The following is a 17,547-nucleotide window of genomic DNA, read 5'->3' as shown; positions in this document are numbered from 1 at the left end:
GCCAGTTCGGAACGTGGGACACATGCCCCTCACGATAATGAGATTACGAGAGATATCGCAAGCTGCGCGAAGAAGCTTCAAACTAATTTCCAAATTTAATGCGGGAGAGGCAAATCTCTTTTAACTTTTCGCCGAATGCGATAGGAGCAAGACCGCGTCAGGAAAATTTGCCGAAAGGAGCACAAGAACTCCGTGAGAGGAGCGAGACAGAAGAGAAAGAGACGGAGAAACAGAGAAACAGAGAGACAAGAGACAGACAGACAGAAAGACAGAGAACAAGAGTGCCTCAGGGAAAAATTGGCAAAAGGTGAGCAAAGAGGATTGAGACAGCGTCAGAAAGAGAGAAGAGGGGGTTCTGGGCCTAAGGCAAACTTGCTTTTCGGAGGGGTCGGTCTTCGGGAACTGGTTTATTCAGAAGAGATGAGGTGTGTGTTCATGTGTTCATGTGTTCATCTCTTGTCCCTGGTTCTCCAGAGTTTAGCCCTCAGAGAGATGTCCCGGATGGTCGCGGAGTTCGAGAACGTGCCGACTTCCCGTGACGCTCGATGCAGCCCTCTTCGATCTGATCTGGAATTTTACCTGAATGGGGCTAGTGGCTGACTCCACTGCTGGATAATGATGATTCGAACATTCACTGAATACTTGCCAAGCCTGGTGCGACCTTGCCAAGGTCTCCGCCCCGGAGGCATCCTAAGGAACCTCTCATGTGCGCTCACAGCCGCTTATATATTGTATTGATGTTGCGCGGGACCGATTGGTTGTTCTAAATATACCCCCGGCATACATAGACGATGGTGTCCACGGGTCTGACGGTCAGAGGTCACAGCCTTGGAGCCTGACACCTGTTTCAAGGTTATTGCCAGTAGTCTACGCAGGGCATACTCCGTACAGGCACAAGGAATCTCAGATGCAAAGTATCTTCGGATTGCTATCAACAGGTCGCTATGGCATGCATCCAATCTGGAAAGAACAATCGGTATCGTACAACAGGAGGTGAACCCTCCCATATTCCCCAGATAACGCCCAAAAACGAAATACAAAAACAGAATGCCCTTGGGACTGCCACGGCAAATGCAGTTGAAATAATTATACAGTGTCGCCGGTCTCTCAGGCAACAACCTGAATGCCGATGGACTTGGCCTGGGCCATAACACTCTTGCACAGTCCCTCGAGAGTCAGGCCGGATAACCGCGTCTCGGTGTGCTTAATCTTGGCGATCTCGTAGACGTGCTTCAGAGAAACCTTGCCACAGATCTCATGACCGGGGTTTTGGGCACCACGCACGCGGTTCTTCCGGGGTTCGACATTGGCGGCGTTGAGAAGGAGGTAGGTGACAGTCGGGGTGCGGAGGTCGAACGAGAAGGATCGATCGGGACGAACGGTGACACGGGCGGGAATAGGAACACCGGTGTTGATGTGAGCAGTGCGAGCATTGAATTCCTGGTAGACAGTCAGCGTATATACCGCGGAGACGGGGGATGGTAAATAATGACCTTGCAGAAATCCATGGACTTGACACCTTTACTTCCCAGAGCTGGACCGACGGGCGGACTGGGACTGGCCTGCCCGGCTCCGACGATGAGCTTGACGAACTGTTCCTTGGCGAGTGCGTTGCGAGCCATGATGGTGATTATAAGAGGTAGGGGACCGGAGATGTTGAAGTTACGAAGATTTTCGGCCAATGGATTTGATTGGCCGAGGCGCCAAGCGAGCAAGCTGCACCCAACGTCATTGCTGAAAGGGCTTCTCTGTTCTTATTTTCCAGCTTCTGGTTATTCTCGTGAGATTAATTCATCTAGTGCCTTTGTCATCGTATATCGAACCCATCGATCTTACAATCAGACCATTTGGTGGATATCTCCTCAATTCGGAGGGTCCTCCCATTTGCATCCGAACTAGAGTCGGGCCCCGCGTCGATCTGCCCTTCACCTCCCTTTTTCTTTTTCTCCATTACCTCCATATAACTTACCCATCGAAATCATGAACTGGCTCAAGTCGACGTACGTTGCGTGTTATTCGACCCTTCCCTGCTTTTACTGATTCGATGCGGACAGTCTCTCCGCCGTCGTGGGCACCGAGGAGCCTATCTATGGCCCAGATGCTATCCAGTCTGTGGCGAAGCAGGCTGAGACCACTCCCTTCAGCAAGGTCGACAAGGAAATTCTGCGCTGGCGCGCACACTCCTACACTAATGTCGAGACCCAGACCTTCTACGTCATGGCCGACAACGGGACTGTGGTTTTCGTTCAAGTGATCTACAGTAACATTGTGTAAGCATCTATCGCGCGAGCTTGAAGCTTGCATCTGGAGACCACCGGGGAATATGGGAACTGACTGCGATATTTTATCTTACTTATAGTGGAATCCACACTACCGCTCAGTTCAACGTGAAGATTTTCGACCTCAGTGGAAAGGGCGACAACAAGTGGTACTCGGACCCGCTCTCCAACTTCATGTTCGATGAGCACATGCTTTCCTTCGGTGCCGACAACCTGTCCCTGACTCTCAACGAGGAGGGCAACTCATACACCATCAAGTCCACCGTCAACGACGGCAGCATTGTCGACCTCAAGTTCACTCAGACCGCACCTGGATTCGTTGTCGGCAAGGACGGAACTTCATACTTTGGCACAGACCCCAAGAACCCATGGGGCTCTATGCGCCATGCCTTCTGGCCTCGTTGCTCCGTCGAGGGTAACATCGCCACCAAGGACCAGACTTACGACCTCGGCGGTCGTGGAGTGTTCATCATGGCTTTGCAGGGCATGAAGCCTCACCACGCTGGTAAGCTTCCCTATACGACATCCTCCACGCAAATTTACATTGAACTAACAAGGAAATAGCCGCTCGCTGGAACTTCATCAACTTCCAGACCCCTACCTACTCCGCTATCATGATGGAGTACACCACTCCCCCCTCTTACGGCTCCACCAAGGTCAACGTCGGCGGTATTGTCAAGGATGGCGAAATAGTCTACGCCGGAACCACCAACACTGTCGAGCACTTGGAAACAGCGCAGGATGAGGGCAGTGATTGGCCCGCACCCAAATCCATCAAATGGGACTGGGCCGGCCAGACAACCGACGGCAAGGCTCTCACCGCCGAGGTCAACGGTCCTCTCGGCCCCCGCCTTGATCGCATTGACGTGATGGCTGAGGTGCCTGGATTCATCAAGAGCATTGCTGGTAGTGTCGCCGGTACCAGGCCCTACATCTTCCAGTACTCTCCCCAGGACAAGCTCTCTCTGAAGTTGAATATCGGCGGCGAAGATGTCACCGAGGAGGGAACCATGTTCTCTGAGTCTACTTTCATCTCTTAGAGTGTTGGTATTCTACTTGCGTACATAGGACATCATTCTCCCCTTGTGAGATTTGTTGGCGTTCATTGTTGATGATTTTCGTGATGCTACATTTATGTCTAGAGGATCGGCTTGACTGTTTCCCTCGTGCGGACCAGATAATCCCCAGACTGTATACAGGATACTTAATGCTATTGACTATATTTTGAGAATGTTGTAAATGTCCAGGTGTGCAGGTTAATATCGTCTCCGATTTGAAGAGCATATTGTGCTTGAACCCTGGAAACGTCGCATTCTGACACAGCAACCTTGGAAAAGTCGTAATTCGGCAGCTGACCTGCATTTTGATCTACCGTCTCTTCCTACCTCCAGGGTTACAACCTTGGAAATTGAGGCAGACATGGGACAACTTCGACTGCTCCAGGATTGTGGAGATTGTACAACCTGGGAACTTTCGCAGGAACCGTCAACCAACCATGTGTATAGGTGAGTGTGAGTGCATTTACTATATGAGCCTTCCAGGGGTTTTTGTCGCTTGATTTAATGAAAAGCATTAAAAAACAGCAAAAAAGGGTAGCAAAATAGCAAAAAAACCTTGGGACCTTGGGACCACAATAGCAAACAGTGGCAATCATAGCACGTAAACTCTTTCTGCCCAGATGTCCCAAGGTTCTTGCAGACATTGACTTTGTGTTGAGCTTTAGTTTTGCATACCTTCTTTGACTTCAGCTTCCGAGGTCTCATCGTAGCTCTAATGCTGGTTCAATGCATATAGATAGCAAAACGCCGTCGCGGAGGGGGATCCTTGTTACTTATGACAGCTGGATAGATCGACATTTAGGGAACATACTACCGTTGCAACCTTGGAAGTGAAATGTACATTGAAATTGAAATTGAAGATAATACACGAATCTGTGCAACGAGAAGCAAACGAAAAACGAAAAAAGCCCACCAGCGGTGGCTGGATGGGAGGAAAATGTCAATCAGCTATCGACCATCAATTGTTCGCCCTCGTCAAGGAGAGTTGTAACACGAGATAGATCGGAGATCATTTTGCGTCCATGGCCGACCAGCAAGAGCTTCTCGGCATTGGCAGGGAGTCCGAGGTAGGTAGGAGGCTCACGCTCCGGTAATTTGTTGACCCAAGTAACGAAGTCACGCATATTGGTTGTGCCGGGCAGGGTGAGCATATCATCATTTTCGACACCAGAGACGAGCTTGTAGTCATCTTCGAATGCAGCAGGAGTAAGGAAGCTGTGCACCAGGTTCTCGAGCTGCTGGTAGTCTTCTGCATCGTCGATCTTGCCTCCGTACATCTCTGCGATCAAGGTGCGAATCATTTCCCATGGAATCTTCTGAGGTGCGACGTTGGACCGGCCTTGGGCGACACTGTCAACCCAGTGGTCAATGATGTAGGCTGAACACTCGTACTAAAGAAACAATTGTTAGCAGGTAGTCTTCACGGTGAAGTGACAAGGATCAACTTACGTCGCTGTCGTTGAATTCCCAGAAGCCCTTCCACCCAAGACTGGGCGCGTAGCGGAGACGCTCCTGGACCACGGCGTGGAAGAAGCAGAGCAAAAGGTAAACACGGGCCTTTTCGACGGGCGCCTTGCTTGCTCTGGTATTGAGAGAGGAGAGTGAATCCTTCATGTTGGCACGCACACCGGCAGGCTGCTCGTACATCAAGACACGAGAGGCTCTGATCAGATTGACAGGGATCTTGGGGCTTGACTCCATCGACAAAAACAGGCGGAACTGTGGGTGTGGCTTGAGCGAATCCAGTCGCTTCTCCAGACTCTGAAGCCAAGCAGGAGCCAAGTGGACGTTCTTGACCAATACCCAGTTACCGACGGCAGCAGCGTTGCTGATGGCCTTGTCGGCACTCTCGAGACCCTCGTTTGAACCCATAGCGATGTTGGCGCAGGTTGCGCGCGTGGACTCCACCAAAGCATCGACCTTGTAACTGGCATCGAAGCCAGGGCTTGAGCTGAGAGCGATGGGTCGAGTTGCAGTCACTTGCTCTACAACATGTTGTAGATCGGCGCCTCCTTCGTAAAGCTCGCGACCAAAGACGGCCACGATGAAGCGCTCAGCGGTGGGCACAAATCGGTCCATGCGGCAGACCTTGACAAGAAGCAAGGAACGTAGTAGCTGGTCAAGCTCTGAGACATGTTCATCCCACATGGGCGGAATGAAATTCTCTGCTAGCTCTTCGCCAAAGAATCGATCCCATTGTTCTTGAGCGACGCCGGGAAGATGTTCCTTAAAGATGGACATGTTGGCCAGCTTGGTCATCACCTCGTCGCGAGAATCGATCTCGGTGGAAAGGTCTGTGCCCTGTAAAGATTCGTCCAGGACGCGGTCGAGCAGGGTTCTATCCATGGGGAAAGGTGTAGCTTGAGCAAGCAGGATAGCAAGTGTGATACGATCCTTTTGAACCAGACCCAGTGAGGTTCGCTGGTAAGTGTTGATGAACAGATCGCGGATGATGATCTGGACTCGTGCAGAGTGATCTTTCTCTTGAGCAAGACGCTTGTTCTCGTAGAGAACAGAATTGAAGATGTCGACAAAGTACTGAAGAGAGAATTGGTAGAAGTGATTGATGTGATGCAGTTGCTCCAGTACCGCAAAGACTGCACTGCAGGATCTAGCAATGATGCTGTACTTCTGCGTGACGCTGTCGACCTCGGCCATAACACCTTCAGTCTCATCCATCTTCTTAGAGATATCCGCAGCTTCCTTCTTGAGTGTCTCGAGTGTCTCGATGACGTTATCATCATCAAGAATGTTACCACGAGACTCGTTGAGGGCCTGCAAAAGGCGCTTCTCAAGCTGGCGAAGGTGGACCTTGAACTCGCCTTGCATCTTGACGAGGTTGTTGCGGCGCTCATCAACATCAGGGCGTTCGAATTTCAGGACATCGTTCAAAGATTGCGTCTGCAAACTGCTCTGCGTGACCGTAAAGTTGACAAACGTGGTACGACTGCAGATATCAGGAGGGAAGGAGGCAGACGGGTCCCGAGTCGAAAGGAAGAGCTTGAAGGACGGCGAGAAATCAATTTCTTGTCTACCCAATTGAATGAGCACACGGCCGCCGGTTTTCTGATACTCCTTGTTGAGGACATGATTGAGAATGGGGTCCAGATGCTCGGCGTCTTGGATGAGGATCGGGTTTCCGAACCGCAAGGCACTCTCCAATTGCTTGACAAAGGAATCGTCCAAGAAGCTCGTGACGGTAAGCTTGCGTTCCTTGCTTTCTTTTTGCAAGAATTCCGTGGTACGACCTGATGGATCAACGATGAGTGGGTATCTGTTGAACTTCTTGAGGATGATCGCATTTTCGGTGCACAGGTCGTCAACAGGGAGGGAATGTTCTTGCCAAGTCAAACGCTCATCGGCATTGGACAGATACTCAGTGATGGGATTGTGAGGTTTGAAGTCGATTCCAGAAGCCCCCAGCTGGTGGATCCAGTCCTCGGTCATTGCCTTACGGAACTGCTGATCATAAAGACCGGCATATGCAAGGAATGCAGCTGCAATGAGAACATCGCCGACCAAGGTGCTAATTTGAGTCTCGAAAGACTTGCTGCCTTCTTCCCAGCGCTGACGCTCTGATGCGAGACTGTCGAGCAAACGAACACTGCGGTCGACCTTGAATTGAACTCGAGTCATCTCGGACTTGATCGCTTGCGTCTCGCTGATGAGGGTAGCGTATTCAGCCTTGTAAGTTGCGATGCTGCTTTCCAGGTCATTGATCGTATTGTCAATCGCTTGGGCCTCGGCCTTTGTTTGGAGTGCCTTAGCCTCGAGCTCATCAACCTCTTCGCGAAGAGGACCGATGCGATCAAGAATGGTAGAATAGTTGACCTGAGCTTCAACCCATTGAACAAGAGGACCACAGGCCTTACTGGCACGGAAGACTCGCTCATATGTGAAGTCCTCCTTTGAAAGGTACTCGTTCTGCATTTTCACACGGTGCTTGCGTGTCATTTGCGATGAGTTATCGTAATTGACGATGCTGGCAATGAAATCATCGCGGCGAATAAGACCTTGAATAGTCTTCCAGCTGTCAACGGTATGGCCCAAAAGCGTGCACACGGCTTCAAGCGCAAGCCGCACGCTGGCTGGGGGATTACCCATAGATCGAACTTCGGTGAGATGCTGACGCTTAATGTTGCTGACACTCTTCATCGCTTCCTCGACTGCGGGTTCTGCTCGAGCCAAATCGCTCAAAACAACCTCTCGCCGAGTTGCTACCTCCTCATTTTGTATCTTCAATGCGGCCTGCACTTCCAATGAGACTTGCTTCCGCTGTTCTGCTTCTTGTTGATCGGCAACCATTCGTTGGAGCTTCTCGTTTGCTTCCGTATCTTTCTTCTCCAATTGTGTCTTCTTCTGAGCAAGACTGCCGCGCAGATCGCTCACTTTGTCTACAGTATCGTGAAGTTTCTCGAGACCAATATTTAAGTGACGTTGCTGCTCCTCGAGATCCTCACGTTTCTCATTGAACAGACTCACGTACTGCGCCACAAAGTCTAGATAGTGGCGAGGAGTGAGGAAAGTCGCACGACCTTGTTGCTTCTGGAGACGACCGTTGAAGCGATGCAACGAGTGATGGATGTATACCATTGAGTTGATAACAGTGTCTCTGTGCGAGGCCGGGAGCGACAGCTCACGGTAGGCCACTGGAATGCTATCAGGCGAAACGAAATTTGGTTTGTCCAGATCAACCGACTGAGTGAGCTCCGAGCCAACCTGGAACAGAGCTTGATCAGACCAGTCACCCATCCAGTTGAGCACACAACGGTTGAACAAGGCGGGACTAGTGGCTGCCTTTGAAGAAAGGCCATCCTCTGGTGGATTCATGGTGAATACAACGTGAAGGTTCTTGACAATCTGTTGGGTGAACCACTTGTAAAGCTCCTCCTGTGAATCGAGGAGCAATCCTTGACGTTGAGCACCCTCTTTACAGGCGGTCATAAGCGAGGAGAACTCATCGCCTTCGAAGAGACCGGGCACTTCAGCGTTTGCAAGAAGAGTGTTCATGCGTTCCAAGAAGCCAGAATCAAGGACATTGGATTCATCCATGATGAAGCAAATCTTTTCGCCCTTACATCCTGCTCGGCGAAGAACGCTGCGAAGGTCATCATCGAAGTCTTCAGAAGAATACTTTCCGTGAACCTTGATTTGGAAGACTTTGAGGCCATTCATCCAAGCGACGAAGCGGGATAGTGTGGTCTTTCCACTGCCACTAACACCAATGAGAATAAGATGACCCTGGGGTTGGCGGAATACCCGGTCGATGCGCAGAGCATGTTCCAAGACATCATTGAACAGCACAAGTGGAACATCCACCTCTTCCTCGCAGAAGGTTCTGAGACGTGCTTTGACAAAGTCGCGCAGACTCTCCTGTTCGACTGGCACGTAGTTCCTCGACAGCCAATTGGAGAAAAGGATAGGGCCCTTCAGAGCTTCTTGATCGTTAATCGTGGGGAAGTGTTCCAAGGCAATCCGGCGAATGGCATCTGCTGTCCAGTTTCTCTCCTCTTCGTCTACCAGTCTGTCTTGGAATAGACGCAAAGCTTCATGCGCCCATATGCGGATGAGACCCTCGATGGAAAGAGTTTCAAGAGGCTTGATTGCTTCATAGAGACCACGGACCCATCGAGTAAGTTCACGGGGTGAATAAACATAGTGGGGCTGAATCTTGGGCGTGAAGCGAGATTGAGACTCGAGGTAGAATTGTACCATGGCCTTGGTGAGGGCGTCAGAATATCCACGCAGCAATGGGAGAATCTTGAGAACAGCGGAGTTAAATGTGCCATAAATCTGGTTGAGAGATATCTCGCCAGGGTAGTCAACCATGACAAGGGGCGCGTGGCGCAGGAATCTCTCAGCCATTGGCGTACGGCCAGCATCGGTAGGAGGGTTACAAGCACCAACAAACTGAATGCGATCCAGGGAAACCCATGTCTTGTCAGTGGTCCTCCAAAAGCCATTCTGCTCGACAAGTTGTCGCAAGAATGAGATGGCGCGTTGAGTACCGTAGCGATCGGGGGCGGGAAGGTTGATTTCGTCGCAGAAGATGACAAGCCAACGACCGATTTGGTTAGGAGACATCACCACGCCGTTGAGAGTTTTCTTGTACTCGCAGTATTGTTCAAATGTCTTGATCAAAAGATCGGGTGTAGTAGCACTCGAGAAGTTGAGACCAACAACTTCCATATTGGGAAGCTTTCTGAGCGCCGCAAACAATGTCATGGTCTTACCAGATCCAGGAGGACCGCAAAGTAGCAAGGGCTTATGCTCAGCGAGCCACGAGTACAGCACATCCTCGTGTCGGACAGTATCAACGGTGGGAATGATCACGTCAGTTTGAGTGACGGAATGAGTGTTGATGTCAATTGTGGGCACCTGTGATTGCCAAGTAGTCCATTCCGATTTAGGCAGAGTGACGTCGTAATCAATGAGAGACGAGTCGCCATCAGGTGGAAGATCAATGGTAGACATTCCCGTAACGTATTGACCAAATGCCTTGCGATCAGCAAGTGGGCAGTCACCCGTCAGAGACCAGACCAGTGTCAGAAGAAGTTTCTTGGACATGTAAGACTCGATCTGCTCAGGATCGAGAGGGAAGTCTGGATGCTGGGCATTGTATTCAAGAACATTGCGGCAGGCCTTGTTCAACAAGCTGAAGAGGGTGTTGAGAGCACGGATGTCGGTGAACTCCATGATGTGGTTGTATTTCTTGGCCTCGTCCAAAGCTTTGAGGACAAGATCGTCAACCTCCAAGAACTGCTTGAGTATGGTTGCAACAGTGTCCTGGGCATCCTGAGCCCGAATTACTCCAGTTCCTGCGGGAACAGTATCCTCATCCAAGTCCTCGAACACCTTGGTTCTCAGACTTTCAACATAGTTGGAAATCATCATTGTCGGCGTGACAGTGTCGGCGTTGAACCACACCATACCGCAACGACTGACCGTGGCGAGAGTGGCATATTTCAAACTCTCGACTTCAAACATGATGCGCACGTTTGGAGGCAGATTGAGACGCTCTCCGTTAGGAAGCGTGAGTAGTTTGTTGTCATCCAAAACACTGTTCAAGTTCTCAACCCATTCAGGATCGACGTCTCCATCAAAGACAATCCAGTGGCGCTTGCTGTCTTCACCTCTCAGGTTATCCACAATCTTTCTCAAAATTCCGGTGAACAGACCGTCCGTCCATTCACGGGTAGTGCTGTCCAGGTTACCATAGAGGGCTTCCTTTGACATAACCTTGGAGTCGATGATGTGGGAAACACCTTCGACGCCTTCAATCCGCTGCATTGCTTGAAGAAGGATTTTCCAGGCGGCAGATTTACCAGCTCCTGACTTTCCAACCATCATCACACCATGGTGAATGCTTTGGATCTGATACAGCTGCAGCGCCTTGTTGATCCACATTTCACTGTCGACAAGATGCTGCTCCTTGGTGGCGATATCGCGGATTGCCTGGGTCAGTGCCTCGAAATTGGCAGGAACGTAATCAACACCAGCGAAGTCTTCGGTCTGTATGTCCAGCATAATCTCCACATCTTCGCGTACAAGCTTGGGTGCGATGGTTTCCCGCAAACTTTGAACAATAATTTGGGGTTCGATGATATCGTCGGGTCCAAGCTCTCCATCAGCGTTCGCCAAACGAGCACGCTTGAGGCCACCCGAGCTGACAAGGACACTTTTCAGAGCACGCAAGCCAAAGTCGTAGTGAGCTTGTTTGGACAGCCGGGAAGCACAGTGGTCGAAGAAGGGAACAGTTTGCTTGGACAAAGGCTTGGCCTGTTTGAAACCCTGAGAGAAGAGCATGACTTCAGCAATGAGTTCCTTGTCTGGCTTAGACATGGCAACACTGCGGAACAGCTTCTTCAAATTGTCCGGCAGGTTGGAGCGACCAGCATAACCAGGATTCATGGTGATGAAGATTCCAGTGTTGGAATTCACAGCAAGTCGTCTGCCAACAAGATCGATTTGAGACTTATCACCGTCGCTATTGTTCTTCAAACCAATCTGGATGTTCTGAATTTGCTGGGAAACAGCAGACAGAATGCGTTCCTCCAAACGGTTGAATTCGTCGAAACAACCCCAAGCACCCACTTGACAAATACCAAGGAAGATACGGCCCATCGCCTGGAAGTCGAATGTGTCGTCACAGCAGAACACAAGGGTGAAACGACCAAGTTGGAGACCCAATGCTTTCACGGACTCGGTCTTACCAGTACCAGCAGGACCGTAGGGGGAACCACCTAGTCGCTGACAGAGAGCCTGGGTAAGGGTGAGGAAACAACGATCTGTAAGCGGAGTGCGAACAAGCCGCTCAGGAACACCCAGATATTCGAATCCGTAGTTGAGTTTGGCATTGGCCATGTGAACATACAGACGCTGCAGGAAATCACCCTCTGGCTCGTATACATAACGCATCTGGAGTAGCCATAGATAATGCGTGGATGTGGTAGCATTGAGGCTGATGAGCTTGGAAATGCAATCTCTTTGGTGCACAAACTCTGTGATCATGTGCTCACACTTCTTGCGCGTGATGGGGTCGAGCTCACCAAGAACTGTAGCAGCGAGAAGCTCCAGAATTCGAACCTCAGCACCGTGCAAAGCAGGCAGTGTGCTTCCGCCTTCCTCCAAGGACTTCTGTACCGAGTTGGTCCAGACAACCTGGCTGGCGAGGACAACGATCTGGGCAGGGTAGTTTGCAAGGAAGTCATTGAAGGCAGTCCGATCGACGTCTGTAGCATTGTAAAGGGTATCGAATTGCTCGACGGCTTCGCCAAGGAGCTCCGCCAAGGTCAACTTCATGTTGTTCTCCAGAGCTGAAAGCCAGTCATTGATCCGGGGAGTCTTGAGGAGGTTGACTTCCTTCTTCAGGCGGACTTCCTCCCCTTCCTTGGAAGTGAAAGCAACAATGTTGTTGTCATCATCCATAACAAGGCCTGACATACCGGCAAACATCTTCTTGAAATGCTTGGCGACTCGGAAGATATCATTGCTGTTACCAATGATCTCCAGCAGATCCTCGTCACCCACGAAATAGAAGCGAGGGAATGAGACACGCTCCCGCTCAAGATATTCACCGAGTGCTTTCTGAATCTTGTTCAACAGATCGGCCAATCTTTCCAGGGATTTTTGAACATCAACGATAGCAAGTACATCAAGAACAAATGGAGATTTGTAAACCTTCTTCATGACAGCGAAGAATTCAGAGTTGATGTTCTGGAAACGGCCGGACTCCAGGGGAAGCAGGTGTTTGATATCGGCATTTCCGGTGAAAACACCTTCAAGGTAGACCCATTGTCGTTGGACATCGATCCAGACGTCAAACAGAACGTGGACACGGTTCAGTTTATCCTCCCAGGCAGTGGCCTCCTCTTCAAATTCTTTGTAGTATGGAGAATGTCTCATGGCCTGAAGGGAGTTTAAGTTCTCACTGCACTTGGCAAACAGATCGTCGAATCCCTTGATGAGACGGCATTTGTTCTGGTAGTGCACTAGGTCGAGAGAGTAGTTTTGCCAAGTCTCGCGAACAGACTTCAAGAATTCTTCCAATGCCATTTCGCCTTGAGCCTGCGCGATGATACCGCGAATGATGGCATCGCTTGATGCGAGTTGCAGGTCCCAAACATCACCAAGAGTCAAAGATACAAGAGAGAATCGCTTGTCGGGTTTCAGGCTCTTGTAGATCTTATGCCAGTGTCGCTCCTTGACAGCTTCGGATTTCATGTCAGAGAGCAGAGTGTTGACCTTGAGCAATTGGCGGAGGACATTCTGGATATGCTCAAAGGCAGCATATTGTCTCATCCGGCTAGGCATCTCCTTGGTCATCTTGATCAGATTGTCAAGGGCCTGGCGAAGCTTCCTGGGCTGTACACTAGTCCACAGCCCATCGCGAAGGTCATTGAGACTGTTCCAAATGGTTGCTAGAGCAGCCCATACAGACATAAAGTCCTGGACCTCTTCAAGAATGGGAGGGAGCGAGGACTCGGCACTTGCAGTGAGATCGAGGGCTTCCTTGGCCTTGGAGACCATCTCAAACTCAGACTGAAGATTCTCGAGGCGAGACTGGAACGAGCTAAGAGTGCGAGAGGCTTCCTCGGGGGGGATGGTACCAGATACGGGCTTCTCATCGTTCCACTGGACGATGACTTCGGCAATCTTGTCGGCAATGACTCGGTCCTCCGCGGTGATCTTCGCGCGCAAGCCTTCGGTCTGCTCGTGAACAATCTTGCTCTTGCGGCTGAGAAGCTCGTTGAGTGCTGTCCATTCGCCATCGACATTTTCAACGTGAAGCCAGTCATAAGGGAACTGGTAGCGTTGGCGGGCGAGTGTAGTCTGGCCTTGACGGAACAAATCAACTTCTGGTTCCCAGACGCGGGTCTTGCGCTTGCACTGTTGAACGATGGTGATGAACGAGACCGCATGTGCGGTAGATGAGGCCTCCAAAGTCTGGCCCTCCAAGTCCCGACGGGCTGCAGCGATCTCCGAGTGAACCTCTCTCATACGTCCACCCAGCTTGGAGCCGAATTTAACAAGGATTTCATGCTGCCACTGGTCATATTTGGCATTGACCTTGGTCTGAACTTGTTCGTAGTCAATTCTGATGTTCCCAAATCCTCGGCTGACTTCAGATGTGTCAAACGTAGCTCGACTTTTTCTGATCTCTTGGAGCAGCTGAAGCCACTGTGAGAGGTCGTCGCCCAAAATGTCGTAAACTTGCTCAGACCGCAGATCCCAAAGCGATTGGAACTGTAGCCACTTGTCGACATACTCGGAAACCCCATTCAGTCTTGTTTCAACAACGTTGTAGACTTCATTCAGCTCATCTGTACAGTGCTGTGGGAGGTCGGAGAAGCAGACTTCGGATTGGCGAACATTCTGCACGCCGATAGAAATCTGGTAACGAGACGGTTTTATCTTTTCCAGGTTGCAGATCACGCCGAGCCATGTATCGAAATGAGAGAACCAACTGGCGCGCGCAAACTGCAAAGGCGGGTCAAGATGGAGAACTTGGTTCTTCATCAAGATCTCGTGGAGAAGTTCGGGGAATTGGATCTTGTAGCTCAAAGCCTCAGCCTCGGTTGTGACAGCATGCTGTGATGTGGTGTTCTCATTCGTTGAATCTTGGAAGACAGAAATCCACTCCCTGACAGCACGGTGGAGTCGATCACGAAGAATTGTCTGGATGGTTGCGTTGAGCTGGGCAACCCAGTATCCCAGGTTGACGTAATTCTCGAGGTTAAGCTTGTCAACAGCAACCTGAATACTGTCCAGGCGCTGCTTGAATGCGGATGCATCGTATGGACACGTCTTAAGTTCGTGGATCGACTTCTGAATGTTCTCGTTGATTGATATCAGCACAGTCGTTTTACTTTGAAGCGTAGATGCGGAGAATGCAAATTCGCGGACGAATTGGACATGCTTGCTTTCAGAGCGACCAGGCAAGGATGACTCGATAGCTCCATTCGCCAGTGCCGACTGTTTGACATGGAGCTCGTAAGAATGAACAAATGATTCCCATCGAAGAGGAATACCTTTAGCAACCATGACCTGGACATCGTTCATGTAACCATTGAGCAGCATGTTGGCATCGGCCATAGACATGATCTGGCGGTTTGTCTGCAACAAAGTGCGGACACTTTCCATAAGACTGATGGCATAGGGGTAAACTCGCTTAGCCTCCTTCGAGATGTTGCTGACGGCGTGCGGAACCTGGAAGTTGAGCCAGATGAGGTTGCGCACTTCCTTAAAAAGAGCAATGATCTGAGCGTCGAAGTTGACAGCCAATTCTAGGGTGTTTCCAGCTGAGCGGTTACGAATGACATTGAACAACCGACCAGCGATTGTAATGTGACGTCGTTGAACATCCCAAAGCCAGGACTCGAAGACTGGTCGAGTGTCAAGCTTCTTGCGGAACAAATTTCCCTCGGCCTGCAGCTTCTGACCCTCGGAGTGAAGATGCCAGTTTTCACCGAGGACATTCTCCACCTTGCGCATGTAACCGTCAAGTTGATGTTCAATCTGACGAGTCCAGATAATGGCGCCTGAGACTGGTGGTAGGTCTCGCAATTGGGCCATGGCATGAGCTTCAGAATTACCGTATTGCTGCTTGAAGCGTTCGTGTAATGCACTGATGTCTCGCTTTACATTGTCGATGAGTTGGGTTTGATACTCGCCGATTGCACCCCGAATCTTAGGGCGAACAAGCAAAGCATTGAATTTGGAAAACACACGGAACATCTCATTGGCGTTCTTAGCTGTTGCTAGACGGTCGCGCAGACGAGCAATGATGGAGTTCTCGACACGAGAAGTACGCTCGCTGTAGGCGATTTCGGCCTGTTCCCAGTTCAAAGAGCCACTTGGGGAAACGTCCAATACGTCAACGTTTTTCAATGCGGCATAAGCGTGTGCAACTTCCTCCACAGCGTCAACATCACCGATTTCCTCGACAATGACCGCGCCATCGGCGTCAATGCCAGCATTAGTCTCAGTGGATGAAGAGCTGTTTGGTCCAAGAACATTGATGATGGTCTTTTGAAGCTGCTCGTGGTTGATTCTGAATGTGTCCACATACTTCACTCGCTCCCGGGTCTTGTCATGTCGGGCATTGATCTTGATTGGAATGAACTTCTCATTACGACGCCGTGTTGACTCACGAGCAACGTTGGTGAACTCCTTGAGGTTCTCATCCCAAGTACGCCAAATAGCTTGCGTAATCTTCATCAATGACCTGAACTCACGGTAATCCAAGTGTAGAATCGTGCGTCCGGCGATCAGCTCATGGATTTTCTTATCAAGATCTCCCGAAATAGCTTCCACGAGTGAAAGTGCGCGTTTAATGGGATAAGGGCAGATTTTCAACTTCTTGTTCAAGTGATTGAAAATCAAGTTCAGTGATTCCTGAACCTTTTGGAGAGAAGTTGCAGACAAGAGCTCGTCAAGAGGGAAATCTCGCATGAGCTGGTTGTACTTCTGAACCAATTCAGTGGCATCTTTCAATCCAGTATCCGCCACGAAACTGAGAGTTGGTTGGTAACGTTTCGCGTGACGCAGAATGTCCATAGTCAATTTAACGCCTTCGCTGTTTAGCTGGGCATCGATTCCTTCAAGCGCAGACTCCATAGATAGCCAGAAGTTCACCTCCGGGGATGCTGACTCGCTGTCGGGGTCGCGGGACATCTTGGTGATTGTCTGGATCGACCGAATCCAACCGTTGACAACATTCTGAATACTGTTCGTGAAAGCGCTGCTCTCGAGCACAGTAGATGGGATCAGCTCGACAGAAGCCTTGATACCACGGGTTTCGGCATCCTTCAAGGCAGCCTGCACAACCTCATGAAGGGGCAGGTTCAGAGCTGGAATCTCCACATTCTGCTGGAGGTGCATCAGCCCAAGCTCCAGGTCCGCGAATCTCTTCTTGGTGCCTGGAATACCAGTCTTGGCCTCCGTGTCGGTTTTCGATTTTGTGCCGGCGGCTGTGTCCAAGCTACGGGTGTATGCTTCGAAGTACGGGCTGAGACCGTGATGTAACAAGAGGTGCAGAATCTGGAAGTGCATGGAGTTGCCCTGCTGTGCGGGGGCATTGTTGAGGGATGCTGGACCAGGAAGGTTCATGACTTGGACTTGCGACGCCATCGGGAGGGTCGGGTCAATTGGGACGGGTCGCTTAATGATAGCTACCGAAGCCACGGTGGTGGGAGCAGACGAGATATCGGAGGAGAGGTTGTAAACATGTTGCACGACCACTTCTGTGCTCGTATAGTCAGAATCGTTATCATCCACACCCCTCAAGACTGGAAGTGGCCTACCTTGGTCCTCCGCTTCACCGTTTGTTTCCTCCGCAGCCACAATGTCCTTTTGCACATAGAGCGCGACTTGCGATTCGGAGGCGAATCGCGTGCACCGTTGTAAAGTTTCGTTGTATCTGGATTCGGAAAGCAAGCTACCTTCGCCCTCCAGCTCGGACTTCTGGGCTCCCAGTGTTACCTGGAGCACCTCCGTCAGGTACTGGATGACTGCGCCGGAGTCGACCAGAGCTGTCGCTTCTGGCGCTGAAACGCCATTCGGCACGCCTGATGAGGCGACCTCCATATTTCTGAGATTATTATGACAAATTCGGAGTGTTCATCGGAGGTAGGAATGAATGGAGCGCGGGTCGGTTTGTTTGAATTGGGAGGGGTGGTCGCGTCGAGTGGAGGTCGAGGACACAGCAA

The 17,547-nt window shown here is 50.6% G+C and overlaps 3 protein-coding genes across 3 annotated transcripts; 1 reads left to right on the top strand and 2 right to left on the bottom strand.

Annotated features, from left to right (window-relative positions):
• Nucleotides 1-1,107: 1,107 nt before the first annotated feature.
• On the bottom strand, nucleotides 1,108-1,622 carry N7506_010380 (mitochondrial 54S ribosomal protein uL11m; the record flags this gene model as incomplete). Its single annotated transcript, XM_056959673.1, has 2 exons — nucleotides 1,108-1,440; nucleotides 1,494-1,622. The coding sequence occupies 2 exons, from the start codon at nucleotides 1,620-1,622 to the stop codon at nucleotides 1,108-1,110; spliced, it is 462 nt and encodes a 153-aa protein (XP_056809063.1).
• A 358-nt stretch (nucleotides 1,623-1,980) lies between these two features.
• Nucleotides 1,981-3,319, top strand: N7506_010379 (survival factor 1 family protein; the record flags this gene model as incomplete). Its single annotated transcript, XM_056959672.1, has 4 exons — nucleotides 1,981-2,000; nucleotides 2,055-2,270; nucleotides 2,360-2,784; nucleotides 2,844-3,319. The coding sequence occupies 4 exons, from the start codon at nucleotides 1,981-1,983 to the stop codon at nucleotides 3,317-3,319; spliced, it is 1,137 nt and encodes a 378-aa protein (XP_056809062.1).
• A 962-nt stretch (nucleotides 3,320-4,281) lies between these two features.
• N7506_010378 (uncharacterized protein) lies at nucleotides 4,282-17,425 on the bottom strand (the record flags this gene model as incomplete). Its single annotated transcript, XM_056959671.1, has 2 exons — nucleotides 4,282-4,728; nucleotides 4,787-17,425. 2 exons carry the CDS (start codon nucleotides 17,423-17,425, stop codon nucleotides 4,282-4,284), a joined length of 13,086 nt encoding a protein of 4,361 aa, XP_056809061.1.
• Between the last annotated feature and the right edge of the window lie 122 nt (nucleotides 17,426-17,547).

The sequence above is a fragment of the Penicillium brevicompactum genome (assembly GCF_028827555.1).
Source record: "Penicillium brevicompactum strain IBT 35665 chromosome Unknown utg000006l_segment0_segment0, whole genome shotgun sequence".
NCBI lineage: Eukaryota > Fungi > Ascomycota > Eurotiomycetes > Eurotiales > Aspergillaceae > Penicillium > Penicillium brevicompactum.
Note: the sequence above shows the minus strand (reverse complement) of the source record. Positions and strands in the feature narration are given on the sequence as shown.